The sequence below is a fragment of the Pyrus communis genome, chromosome 6 (assembly GCF_041283825.1).
Source record: "Pyrus communis isolate YQ-2024b chromosome 6, ASM4128382v1, whole genome shotgun sequence".
Lineage (NCBI taxonomy): Eukaryota > Viridiplantae > Streptophyta > Magnoliopsida > Rosales > Rosaceae > Pyrus > Pyrus communis.
Window position 1 is genome coordinate 3,481,142 of NC_142570.1, and position 13,496 is coordinate 3,494,637.

At 38.2% G+C, this 13,496-nt stretch overlaps 2 protein-coding genes and 1 pseudogene across 2 annotated transcripts; all 3 read left to right on the forward strand.

The window, feature by feature from the left end:
- The first annotated feature begins 1,111 nt into the window (after positions 1–1,111).
- On the forward strand, positions 1,112–4,056 carry LOC137710578 (protein NUCLEAR FUSION DEFECTIVE 4). The gene is made up of 2 exons (XM_068449642.2): positions 1,112–1,738; positions 2,741–4,056. Exons 1-2 carry the CDS (start codon positions 1,274–1,276, stop codon positions 3,872–3,874), a joined length of 1,599 nt encoding a protein of 532 aa, XP_068305743.2. The 5' UTR covers positions 1,112–1,273; the 3' UTR covers positions 3,875–4,056.
- Positions 4,057–6,391: 2,335 nt separating this feature from the next.
- LOC137710193 (protein NUCLEAR FUSION DEFECTIVE 4-like) lies at positions 6,392–8,087 on the forward strand (annotated as a pseudogene).
- Positions 8,088–10,287: 2,200 nt separating this feature from the next.
- LOC137710192 (protein NUCLEAR FUSION DEFECTIVE 4-like) lies at positions 10,288–13,396 on the forward strand. Its single transcript, XM_068449138.2, has 3 exons — positions 10,288–10,810; positions 11,811–12,968; positions 13,112–13,396. Exons 1-3 carry the CDS (start codon positions 10,355–10,357, stop codon positions 13,139–13,141), a joined length of 1,644 nt encoding a protein of 547 aa, XP_068305239.2. The 5' UTR covers positions 10,288–10,354; the 3' UTR covers positions 13,142–13,396.
- The last annotated feature ends 100 nt before the right edge of the window (positions 13,397–13,496 follow it).

Consider the following 13,496-nt stretch of genomic DNA (forward strand, 5'->3'; position numbering starts at 1 on the left):
TAATTTGTGGAAAAAGATACATGCAATTAATTAAAAGAAAACTAATGAAAAAAGCTTGAAAATTTTGAATTTTAATGATAAGGACAAAATAAAGGGTAAAATGAATAGTACCAGGATTGACTTTTTAATATAAAAATGTAATTTTTTGTTAAAATGAATAGTACCAAAAAATTTTCGTTAAAGTTCTCATTAATTAATGATTATGGTAATTTCATGTGATGAGTTGAAGCTAAGGCAATCATACTTCGTACTTGTCCCTACAAGAGAAGGAATCTTAGCTCCCATTTTTGGTGCGCAATATTAGACAAAACCACACAAAGAAATGAATTATGCAAACGTACACCTACCAAAAGATGCTTAATCATTTGGGTAACGTTATAACATTATACTTTTTCTTTCAGAAAAAAAAAAGAAAAAAAAAGAATTGTTATTGACATTAAAAAAAAATTCATTTTACACTTCAAACTTTTTATAATTAGAAAGAAAAATACACTAGTGAGGGGTGCAGAATGAAATTTTTTGCGTGTTAATAAAAGTTCCAAACAAAAAAAAAAAAATGTAATGTGATGCATTAGCTTTCAAGTCCAGTCGTAATAAAATGGTTATCGAATATTTTGCAATGCATCATCAATTTTAAAAATAATTAAAATTGATTTTAGTTTTCATCGTAGTGGTTGTCAATGAAATTCGTGCATTAAAAAAAAATTATAGGCATTTGACTCCATCTTTTCTTTGCCGTAAAAAAGATAAATAAAAAGTAAAGAATCAAATCACTCAGCCGCTTCGTCAATTATAACATTTCTCTTAGAGAAAACGTTGATATTTTTAGTCTTGGTTGACTTATTTGGCATTTCTTTAGAGATGGTTTTAGAATATATAATTTGCATGGTTGAATGCTGACAGTTTCCGACCTTGTCATTCCAATACTAGTGCATCATGTACACAATCAATGGATTGTATAAAACCCGTCAAACGCATCACAAATATATAATTTCTTGAGTCGAACTTAAAATCTCAAATTATTATTCAACAGTAACGGATAGAAAAGATCAGGATGAACCTTTATTGCAGTAGATAAGAAAGTCAACAGAATTGGGCAAAATCTGAAAATAGGCTGTGACAAAATGTGTGGTGGTAATCTTGAAATTTTGATGTTTGTTCCGCACCAAAATCGGAAAATCATCATAGACAAACCAATAAATTGGGAACCCAAAAAATAAAAAAATATCAGATTTCATTTCCTCAAAACGAAGAAAACTGTGAGCTGAAAAATATGGCCAGGACGGAGAGGCTGAGTGGCAGCAAGTGGACAGCCACGGCGGCGAGCATATTGATCCAGTGCGCCGGCGGATCCTCCTACGCCTTCAGCGTCTACTCCTCGGCGCTCAAGTCGAGCCAGGGCTACGACCAATCGACGCTCGACACGGTGTCCGTCTTCAAAGACATAGGTGCCAACGTCGGCGTCTTATCCGGGATTTTGTACTCCGCGGTTGCGCTTGACCGCCGCCGAATTGGGGGGCCCTGGGTGGTGCACGTGGCGGGGGCAATCCAGTGCTTCGTCGGGTACTTCTTCCTGTGGGCTGCGGTCACCGGATTGGTGGAGACGCCGCCGGTCGCGGTGGTTTGCTTGTTCATGTTCCTTGCCGCTCACGCCCAGACTTTCTTCAACACCGCTGACGTGGTGACTGGGGTCCACAACTTCTCTGATTACGGTGGGACCATCGTCGGCATCATGAAGGTAGACAGATACATTATTTGTATATGAATTATGAAGCAATGATTATCGCTGAATACTTACTCTTCCTCCCACGACGTCGTTTTGGGTTGCCTTGTCACATTGTTCATCACATGATTTTACACACTGGTATACTTGCCACATTGCACGTCACATGTTTGACTTATAGACTTCTATGAAATAATGTAGAACTTTTTACAAATTTTTTTCACCAAAAGGACAGTAAATCAACAAATTTTTTTTATCATAAATGGTCTCTGAAGTTGACCTAAGTCTTCATCTTGGTCCGTAAAATTGAAAATCAACCAATGTATTGTCTTCCCTGAAATTGGTTGTCGCAAATCAATATATCATTCTGTTATAATTTCGTAAAAAACTTTGTTAGTTGATTGATCAGAAAGATCAATTGATTTGTGACAATCGAATTTATAAACAACGTTAATTGAGTTTCACTTTCAATGATCAAAATGAAGACTTTGATCTATTTCAAAGACTACAATAAATACTAGGGCATTTAATGGACACTAAATGTGTGTCATTGTAGTTTTCATGTACCTTTTGTGAAAAAGTTATAATTTTTTATTGGAGTAGTAATAAGTTATATATGTGCATTTTCCTTTTTTTTTTTTCAAAAGATGGCATGTGTTTGAATTTAATGGTTAGTTCTATTTTTTTTTTTTTTCCATAAATATGGTTTTGTATTTTATGAAGATATAATGAGGCTTCCCTTGCTCCCTCAAATCTCTTTTACTTCAAAGAAAGTCATTGCACGCTAGGCCCCTGTATAGGGTTTCTGTTATTTTTACAGAAATGAAAATTCAGTTTTCAATCAAAAAAAATAAAAACGTATTTGGATGGTTGCATATGTGGATTCGGCTAGTAAACTAGGGCAATGTGCTCGCCCCTGACAAGCGAGTTTGATTCCTCTCTTCGCAGATTAGAATATCGTCTTGTGAAAAGGGAAAACATGCTATTTTCAGATTATTATGATTATTTTTTGGGCAGGGATTTCTTGGTTTAAGCTCGGCAATTCTAGTCCAAGTCTATGACACATTCTGCCAAGGCAAACCCAGCACCTTCATTCTCCTGCTGGCATTGTTGCCCACATGTGTCTCCATCTTGTTCATGCTTTGGGTCAGAATCTATGAAGCTGGTAGAACTGCTATTGACAAAAAGTACTTAAACATCTTCTCTGCTTTTGCTCTCCTCACAGCTGCTTATCTCATGGTCCTAATCATACTCCGAAACATCTTCACTTTCCCGTCGTGGGCGAGCGCTCTCACACTTACAGTACTTCTTCTGTCTTTGCTTGTTTCACCCTTTGGAATCGCCATCAAAGCACAAAACTTGCAACCCAAGAAAGACCCTGACACACTCGACGATCCTTTACTCGAAAACCCCGAGCCAGCTTTAGCAGCCTCCAAATCCTCATCATTTGAAAACCTTACAGATCATGAAGATATGAATTTACTGAAAGCTATGGGTTGTGCCGATTTCTGGTTATTGTTTATTGCTATGGTTTGTGGGATGGGGTCTGGATTGGCCACCATAAACAACATGAGCCAAATTGGGCAGTCTCTTGGCTACACAACAGTTGAGATCAATTCCCTTGTTTCTCTATGGAGCATATGGAATTTTCTAGGCCGGTTCGGGGCCGGATTTATCTCGGATTACTTGCTGCATAAGAAAGGATTGGCAAGGCCATTGCTGATGGCTGCCACACTAGCAACCATGGCAGCCGGCCACATTGTGATTGCATCTGGCTTTTCCGGGAATTTGTACGTGGGTTCGATCCTAGTTGGGATTTGCTATGGCTCACAGTGGTCACTTATGCCCACAATCACTTCTGAGATCTTTGGGATAAGACACATGGGGACTATTTTCAACACCATTGCCGTAGCCAGTCCTGTTGGTTCTTATATTTTCTCCGTCAGAGTAATCGGGTTCATATACGATAAAGAAGCTTCCGGCGAAAATGATGATTCCTGCAGCGGCACTCGCTGCTTCATGCTGTCGTTTTTCATCATGGCTTCTGTTGCTTTCCTCGGGTTTCTTGTTGCTCTTGCTTTGTTCTTTCGGACGAGGAGATTCTATGACTCGATCGTGCTCGCAAGACTGCGGCATTCTTCTCCGAGGTAGTGAGTGAATGTGAGCACTTTGTGCAGAGACCAAAGTCGTACTGTAGTTTGAGGTAGTGAGCTCTCTTCAGGAGTGGGTTTGGTTTCAATCGGTTTGTGTTTTTCGCCGAAAGCAAAAATCGAACTGAAATTGCTATTTGATTTGGTTTTTTTATTCGATTCAATTTAATTTTGGTTCGTTTATTTCGGTCCTTTTTTTTTTTCATATATAACTTTTTCTTTATTAAAAAAAATGAAAAGATAGAGCCCAACGATACATCACATGTCATTATATAAATGGTGGGATACATGTGCTAAAAAGTTAATAATTTAAAAAATATAATTTTTCACCACTCCTATTAAAACACGTGGTGTACCATTTATGTTCTTGTCACAACTAAAAATTTCTCTACTAATTCAACCCTGGTTAGGCTATATATTGGTACAGAACCAACAAAGACTAGAAACACGGAATTCAATTTTCTTTATTCTGCTTTTCCTGATTTTCTTAGCAACCAAACAAAGCCCGCAATATAAATGATCCGTTCAATTTGGAAATTACCTGAGAGAGATCGGAAAATCCGCATTAGAATCTTCCGTTATGGAGGATGTTCGGATATGAAAAGGGCGAGGAGAAATCACGATTTGGAGGAGGGAGTTCGAGAGGAAGAAAGCACGATGAGGCTTCACTGGTTCAGGACGAAGGGAAGGTTATAGGGTTGGGAATAAAAACGGCGTCGTAATACTGCTGTATATGAGGGGTTATGTTAAAGTGCAAAACAACGTTGTTTTACTACCTCTTTTCAGTTTGGTATTTAGTTCGGATTTTGGATTCGGTTCGGTATTTAGTTTTTAATTTTATCCGATTTTTTTTCTTTCAAATTTCGGTTTTTTCAGGTACAGTTCGGTATTTAGTTCAGATTTTTTTTATTCTCAATTATTCGAATCCCTTGGTGTACATTTATTCTTTTACTTATATAAAAAAGTTGGTTTCAATTTTTTATGAAGGGAGAGTTTTCTGTCATATTGTTCATATATGTGTGTAAATTACGATCATATATTTTGTTTTGATAATCTGGGAAGAAGTTCACTCTAATTTTTCGTGCAAGTTTTGTTTATTTATACAAATCTTTTTTGTCAAATGAACATTTGACATTTTGTATGAGTGAGCGCTTTCAGTGTGACCAATTGATGGTACTATCACCCTAACACGTATCTATCTCTTAATTTTATATTTTATTTCGTGAAAGTATCGCCTCAGAATAACTTTCACTTAATACTGATGCTATTATAGAAGTTTTCAATCAAATCAATTGTTGTCATGTGAAAAAGTTAACGCTCATAATGTGGATTGCGAATTCACCATGCACGGGTTCAATTCTCGTTGTTCGTGTTATATCCCGGCCTGAGTCCCTATCACATTCCGGACCTACTCCACCGTAGTACGATATTATCCGTTTTGGGTCCCGATCATGCCTTCACAGTTTTTTTTTTGAAAACTCACACGAGAACCTCCTAGTGGGTATCGTGCTACGATGATGGAGTAGGCCCGGGATGTAATGGACCCCGGACGGGGATGTGACAGTTCGTCTATAATTTGAATTAGTATAAATAAATTTAATTAATATTAAATATAAATGGTAGACGTTCGGGGCCCGGGAATAGTGTTTGACTGGTTCGAGAAACTATTATATTGTATTACGAAAAAAAAAAAACTAAAATGAAAATCACACAATTAATTAGTTCAATGGTTTCGATTTTGAGTGATTTGTTTGCAGAAAATAGGCATTATTTATGCTTTATTTTCTTTCTCTACACTTATTTTCTCTTTTGTTAGGATTTGGATATTTCAAAATGAATCATTTTAAAAATGTTATGAACATAAAAGTACAAATAAAATCGTGGTGCACTAATATGGAACACTGGCATCTGGCATCCACGATGTGTTAGTTTCTCTAAGCATCATGATCAGTCTTTTATCATTATCTTAATTATTTTTCCACCTCAACTCGTCGTCATCCTCGTAATATATCGAATATTATTCAACTGTTAAACCTAAATAAAGAAGATTATGATTATTAGAACCAAATCTTGCCGATCTGTTTATATATTATATATGGGACAGATGTGTGATATCATATTTTTTACATAACATTCGATACAAGTTTTTGTAGGACATATTTTGTAATGTTATTTAACAATCCGAACCGTCTAGTTTAGGTCTTATCTAAAAAAATTATGTTTACAAAAATCACCTAAATTTGAAATCATATGACCGTTGAAGTAAAGTTTAAGGGCTTCTTTGTAAAACTATATTCGTCTATTTTCTTCACTACAAATAAACGTCTTAATGATTTTGAATTTATCTATTTTTTTATAAAGACGAACTATAAATGATGTTCTAAGGATTAAACGCTTCGAATCGCAACTATACATTACAAAGTGGAGTGGAAAAAATAGTGCCGCAAATCGGTTCCCATTACCATCATATACATATATAGGTCAGTGTATGCGTGCAGATCTGATTAATTGTTTATTTCCATGTTTTCCACCCCGCCAAATGGGAACCCAAAAACTTTAAATAAATAAAAAGAAAACAGACGCATTTCCTCAATATATACGCCTTAAAACAACTGCAAGCTAAAAATGGCAGCGATGGAGATGCTGAGCAGCAGCAAGTGGACAGCCACGGCGGCGAGTATATGGATTCCGTGTGCCAGAGGCGCTTCCTACGCCTTCGGCATCTATTCCTCGGCGCTCAAGTCGAGCCAGGACTACGACCAATCGACCCTCGACACGGTGTCCGTCTTCAAGGACATAGGCGCCAATGCCGGCGTCCTCTCGGGGATTCTGTACTCCGCGGTCGCGACCAACGGTCACCGTATTGATGGGCCGTGGGTGGTGCTCGTGGCGGGGGCTGTTCAGTGCTTCGTGGGGTACTTCCTTTGGGCTGCCGTCACCGGATTGGTGGAGACGCCGCCGGTGGCGGTTGTGTGCCTGTTCATGGAAAATAATTATCTTCATATAAAGAGTTACTTTTATTTTGAATAATTAATCAAAATCGTTCCTTTTTTTATTATATATTTGTTTGATGAATGAATAACTAAACAATTTACAAATTAAATAACACTTCTGTATTATAAAAATATGGTTTGCATACGAGCATAAGGTCACGAGAACAACGTAATCGCTACGTTACATGCAAGTTTGTTCCCTAATTAACGAACGGAGGCAGATTGTCTGCCCTCCTGTTTGGGTACCCTTCCTATCCCATTTTATTTATACGGTCACGGTTAAGCTACGTCATATATTCCTATTGTTTTTTGTCTTATTATCTCTATAAAAAAATCAATATAAAATGTTGATGTAACTTAACCGTGACCGCACAAAATAGGAAGGGATGAGAAAGGCACCCAAACAGGAGAACGGACAATCAACCTCCTTAACGAAACATGTCATTTTCCAGTTAATGAAATGACTCTTAACACTATTTTCAACTTATTATTTTAAATCACAACGGCTTAGCTATGAACAATATTTATGTGTTTCAGGCAGGGATTTCTTGGTCTGAGTTCAGCAGTACTAGTCCAAGTCTATGATTTTTGTTTGCTGTTTATTGCTATGGTTTGTGGGATGGGATCTGGATTGGCCACCATAAACAACATGAGCCAAATTGGGGAATCTCTTGGCTACACAACAGTTTAGATCAATTCCTTGGTTTCTCTGTGGAGCATATGGAATTTTCTAGGCCGGTTTGGGGCCGGGTTTATCTCGGATTACTTGTTGCATAAGAAAGGATGGGCAAGGCCATTTCTGATGGCTGTCACTCTAGCAATCATGGCAGCCGGCCACATTGTGATTGCATCTGGTTTTTCGGGGAATTTGTACGTGGGTTCAATCTTAGTTGGGATTTGCTATGGCTCACAGTGGTCACTTATGCCCACAATCACTTCTGAGATCTTTGGGATAAGAAACATGGGGACTATTTTCAACACAATAGCCATAGCCAGTCCTGTTGGTTCTTATATTTTCTCCGTCAGAGTAATCGGGTTCATATATGATAGAGAAGCTTCCGGAGAAGATGATGACTCCTGCAGCGGCACTCGCTGCTTCATGCTGTCGTTTTTTATCATGGCTTCTGTTGCTTTCTTTGGGTTTCTTGTTGCTCTTGCTTTGTTCTTTCGGACGAGGAGTCGATCGTGCTGAAAAGACTGCAGCATTCTTCTCCGAGATAGTGAGTGAATGTGAGCATTTTGTGCAGAGAATAACTTTCATGCAATATGGATATCATCGTGAAGATTTTCTAAGTAAATTATGCACGCATACAAATTAAAACACACACAGAATCTATTACACGATATTTTATTTTATTTTTTGGTCAATTTATTACACGGTATTTTAAGAAAACACTAAAATGACAATCAAGTTATCAAATGGTTAAATGCTTTTGAATTTATGTTTGATCTTTGAAGGAATTTCTAAAAACGATCAATTTAGATTGTTAAAATACAATGTGAAATAAAATTTACACGTGTTTGGGTAGAAATATGATTCCTTACAATAAATAGGGTTATACCAATTCCTAATTAGGTAGAAATAATCCTAGACTAATTACAACGAAAAATTACATTCCTATAATATATGGGAGAATCACGGAGATGATTCCGAGTTAGTTAACTTAGTCTAACACCCCCACCCATCCACCCTCTGCAAGCTAGATGAGCCTGACCGGACAAATTTGGAGTAGAGAGTTGACAATGACGAGGTTGATGAAGAACTTTTGTGAGGAGACCATCAGGTTGATCAGCAAAAAATATATATCGCCCATCCTATGACTGTTGAGAGCAACTTTTTTCACGAACAATGTGATAATCAAGCTCAAATGACGAGTGCAAGCATTATGAACAAGATTAGCAGCTAAGTAGGTGCCACTTAGATTATCAAACTCACCAAGTAAAAAACAAAGTCAAGTCGTTTCAGCACATGCATGCGCAAGTGAGCAATACTCATATTCCGTACTGGAGTGAGACACAATAGATTGCTTTTTAGAACACCACGATATGAGATTGGATCCAAGGTGGATGAAACAGGCAGTGGTTGATCGTCGTGTGTCAAGACACACAATCGGCACCAAAGTAAGCAGACAGAGTAGCAGAAAAAAATATGGGCGAAGATGGAGGCCGAAATCAAGAGTAACTTTGACATAATGTAAAATGCGCTTAACAGCAATCAACAGAGTAGCACGGGAAGAACTCATGTACTGAGCGACGGTGATCTATGAAATGATGTTCTAGAAACAAGTAAGGAACCATCAGTAGCAATAAGAGCAACCTTGGCAGCAAGAGGCGTGCAGGCGGGCTTGCAGTGAACTACTCATTGTATTGCCAATTGGTTTTATAGAATCCCAACTTTTTTCATGGTATTAAGGTAGGTTGTCCTGCATGTGAAGCAGATGGTATTGAAAACAACCCTAATAAGGTACAACGTGTATATAAGTTGGAATCAACGTGTAACTAGGAAGCACAGAGATTCTTATCAAAATATGCAGACTACAATTTAAACAATCACAAGCAGAGATTTTATGCTCACGGCACAAGTGACAGGAAGACTTGCAGTAAAGTCTTTTGATCTTTTGGCTCATGTCTTTGCCTTGATGTGTATATATTTTATGAGCAATTCAAATGAAATTTGGCCATAATAATACGGTTTAATAAAATTCATCTCAACTTATAAATAAGAAGTTTGAAGTTTGATTTCTAAGAATGGATTAGAAAGTTTCTGCAATACGTGCTATATTTACGACGGAAAATAAATACAGACAAGTTCACACATGCACACTTTAAAATATATATATATAACTTAATGAATTATTGCATGTGCCTCTAATGTTTTTTATTGGATGTTTGGAATATATTATACACCAAAATTTTTAATGGTAGATGTAAACCAATAATTGAATAATCAACATCTAATCATTAAAGTATAATGTTAGGGTGATTAAATTTAGAAACAAAATTTACAAATTAAATGATGTGTCATCAATAAGAATGAGTACGTTTATCAATTCTTAAAGTAATAAACTAATCATTAATTTTCATGTTTTTTAGTCTTCAAAATTTTATCTCTAAATTTAATTTTTCTCGTATTAACCAAATCATTAAAATATAGTAAAACTAATGAAAAGAGTTTGAAAACTTTGAGTTTTAACAATAAGGACAAAATAAAGGGTAAGATAAATGGTACCAGGATTGACATTTTAGTATAAAAATATGATTTTTCGTTAAAATAAACAGTACCTGAGCTAGTTTTTCAATAAAATATTAATACTAAGTCAGGAAAACACGTGGACACAAAAGCAATCTAAACTACCCACACATCACACAAAGCGCCAAAACGACCACCACCATCAACTGCCACTCCGCCACCCAACAAATCGACACGATCATGATGCAGCAGAGTTCACCGTCTCCCTCCATCGTCCCCAAACGAAAAGAAAGCAAAAATGTACGGCAGTTCACTGAAGCTCTTGGACAGCAAATGGTTCTCTACGGCGGCGAGCATATGGATACAGTGCACCAGCGGCTCCCTCTACACCTTCTCCGTCTACTCTCAGGCCATCAAGACAACGCAGGGCTACGACCAGTCAACGCTCGACACCGTCTCCGTCTTCAAGGACTTCGGAGCCAATTGTGGCGTCCTCTCTGGCCTCCTCTACTCGCACTCCGCCAGGTGGCGAAAGGTCTGGTTGGTCCTCCTGGCCGGGGCGGCCCAGTGCTTTTTGGGTTATTTTCTAATGTGGGCCGCCGTCGCCGGCATTATTCCCCGGCCTCCGGTGCCGGTTATGTGTCTGTTCATGTTCGTGGCGGCTCATGCGGTGTCGTTCTTTAATACCTCTAATGTGGTCACTGGCGTCGGGAATTTTCCTTATTATAAAGGCACCATCGTTGGCATCATGAAGGTACAAGAAATAAATTTGATTGCTTTCCTTTATTTGGGCCGATGTTTCTTATGACCAACTTAGATTATAGAGGTAGCCAGAGTGATTTAGCCATTAGATTTTGATTGCAGCTGTTTAAATCTTCTATTTCAATCTCAGTAATTCATTTCTTGTATTATCAATTCTACGTAATATTGAAGAACTTTAACTCGTTTTCTTGTTTTGTAAATTTAAATTACTTTGTATACAAATTACATTAATTATCGAGGCATTTGGGTTGATGTTGCAGAATAAATTTTTTGGATTCTAGAATATTTTTTTATGAAATTTTTACCCCGTTATGTTTCCTCGTTTTCACTTTTGTGACTGTTAGGCCAACTCCAACCTATGACCTAAAACCTAAGGAACCTAGTTTTACCCTTCTATTCCACCGGCCCCCCCGCCCCCCCCCAATCCAAACCAACTTATAATTTGGACCTAAAACCATAGCTAAAGTTAAAAAATTAATATTGTAATCTAATTTCGATCCTATTCTTGTATAGGAAGAGAGTCTTACTTGTACACCAAGCATATACGTCTGTATATAAAAACCATTGTGCTATGAATGAAATTATTAAGTTTATATTTTCTGTATGATATCAATGAGTTAGGGTTAGTAAAACCCCCTTCTATACTTCTCCAATGGCTTCTGTAGCGCCCCAAACTTCCTCCTCCGCTTCCTCTTTTCCTGCTGGACCTTATGTGGCTCACTTCTTCAAACTCACAGAGACCAATTTTCTTAACGGGACGTGTCAGATGCGTCCCTTCTTGATTTGCCATGATCTTTTCTGATTCAGTTTATATTTTCTGTTGTGACATGGTAAGCAGAATTTTTTTACCTGAGCCTCATTTCTTCTGATGCTGACGAATCTTATATTGATTCAATCCCGGTTACCATGTCAGATTCAGTCCCTTCTTGAGTACTTTGTGATTTAAATTCATGGACTTGATGCTGATGAGATGTTTATATTTTCCGTGTTAGGGGTTTCTCGGTCTGAGTGGAGCAATCTTGATTCAAATATACCGGACATTTTTGCACAAGAAACCGGCTTCATTTCTTCTGATGCTGGCACTGCTACCTACCGTAAACACGTTGTTGCTTATGTGGTTTGTGAGAATCCACAGCAAGTGCGAAGGAGACGAGAAGAAGCACCTAAATAGTTTGTCGCTGATTGCGCTTGTTGTTGCGGTTTATCTTATGGGGTTTATAATTTTAGAGAACATCCTTACTTTGCGTTTTGCCATACGCTTCGTTGCTTTTGTTGCACTTCTGCTACTGCTTGCCTCACCTCTTTGCATTGCAATTAGAGCACATAAAAGGGAGTCCGATAGAGTTGCACAGACTTTATTAGTTGAGGGTGGCCAGTTAACAGATACCGAGGTCAACTGGCGAGATAGTGGGAAAAGGAATGAGCAAGATCGTTCAGGGTACCGTCATTTGCCTAGCAATACTGATCAAGAGTTGGATAGTAACGATGAAAATACTTTGCAGTTGGGAGAAACTTTTAATCTACTCCAAGCTATGTGCACTATGGACTTCTGGATTTTGTTCATTGCCATGGCATGTGGAATGGGATCGGGACTTGCCACAGTGAATAACCTCAACCAGATAGGAAAATCGCTTGGTTTCTCAACTTTTGAAACAGGTAGTTTGATTTCTTTGTGGAGCATCTGGAATTTCGTCGGGCGTTTTGGAGCTGGTTATGTATCAGATTATTTCCTGCACGCGAAAGGATTGGCGAGGCCATTGTTCATGGTCATCACTCTAGCAGGCATGAGCGTTGGTCATGCTGTGATTGCTTCCGGTATGCCTAGCGCTCTCTATGCTGGATCCTTACTGGTGGGCGTCTTTTATGGTTCTCAATGGTCACTAATGCCCACAATCGCTTCTGAAATATTCGGCGTGCTACATATGGGCACCATATTCAACGCCATTACCATAGCCGCGCCTGTGGGATCTTATATCTTTTCTGTGAGAGTGATCGGCCATATTTATGACAAAGAAGCGTCGGGAGCTTGGGATACATGCGCCGGAATTCGCTGCTTTAGGTTATCATTCCTCATTATGGCAGGAGCCACCCTTTTCGGATCTCTCACTGCCTTGGCTTTGTTCTTTCGGACACGGAGTTTCTACAGTCAGGTAATCCTCCGAAGTACCGCTATGTTATGTGCCGGACTAGTGATATTTTTGCTGCCTTATTCCTCAATCTACTCGTCTTTGGGACAAAACCTGCGTAATATATCAGATTGCTGTGATAATTTGAGTGCTTTCTATCCTTGCAGGATGTTGATGTATCCAGTAGCAACACATAGCTATTCTCTCCTGCTGCATTTCAAACACCTATGTGCATTTGTCACAATATCACATTGTCAAATTTTCGAATCCCAGATGGTTTTAGCATCCCAAGCTACAACTTCGACTTTCGTCCGATCAGATTAGCAACTTAATTTCTCTGTGATGATCATATTAATGTGCATATGTGAGGCTCAAGTGCAGTTTGTTAATGGAAGAATTAACAGAACTTTCAATTTTGGATTTGAATAACGGATTTCACAACTAGTGGACCATTAATCTGATTTGGCATATCGTACATATGAATACTATTTCAGAAAAAAAAGAAGAAGAGTGACACGTGAAAAGAAGTGCGTAAACTTGTATTGATACATA

Excerpts from the sequence above, each read along its gene's own strand:
- LOC137710578 (XM_068449642.2), top strand. The coding sequence starts at position 1,274 with ATGGCCAGGACGGAGAGGCTGAGTGGCAGCAAGTGGACAGCCACGGCG. Across the intron at positions 1,739-2,740 it reads CCATCGTCGGCATCATGAAG|GGATTTCTTGGTTTAAGCTC; the intron begins GTAGACAGATAC and ends TTTTTTGGGCAG.
- LOC137710192 (XM_068449138.2), top strand. The coding sequence starts at position 10,355 with ATGTACGGCAGTTCACTGAAGCTCTTGGACAGCAAATGGTTCTCTACG. Across the intron at positions 10,811-11,810 it reads CCATCGTTGGCATCATGAAG|GGGTTTCTCGGTCTGAGTGG; the intron begins GTACAAGAAATA and ends TTTCCGTGTTAG. Across the intron at positions 12,969-13,111 it reads CACGGAGTTTCTACAGTCAG|GATGTTGATGTATCCAGTAG; the intron begins GTAATCCTCCGA and ends CTATCCTTGCAG.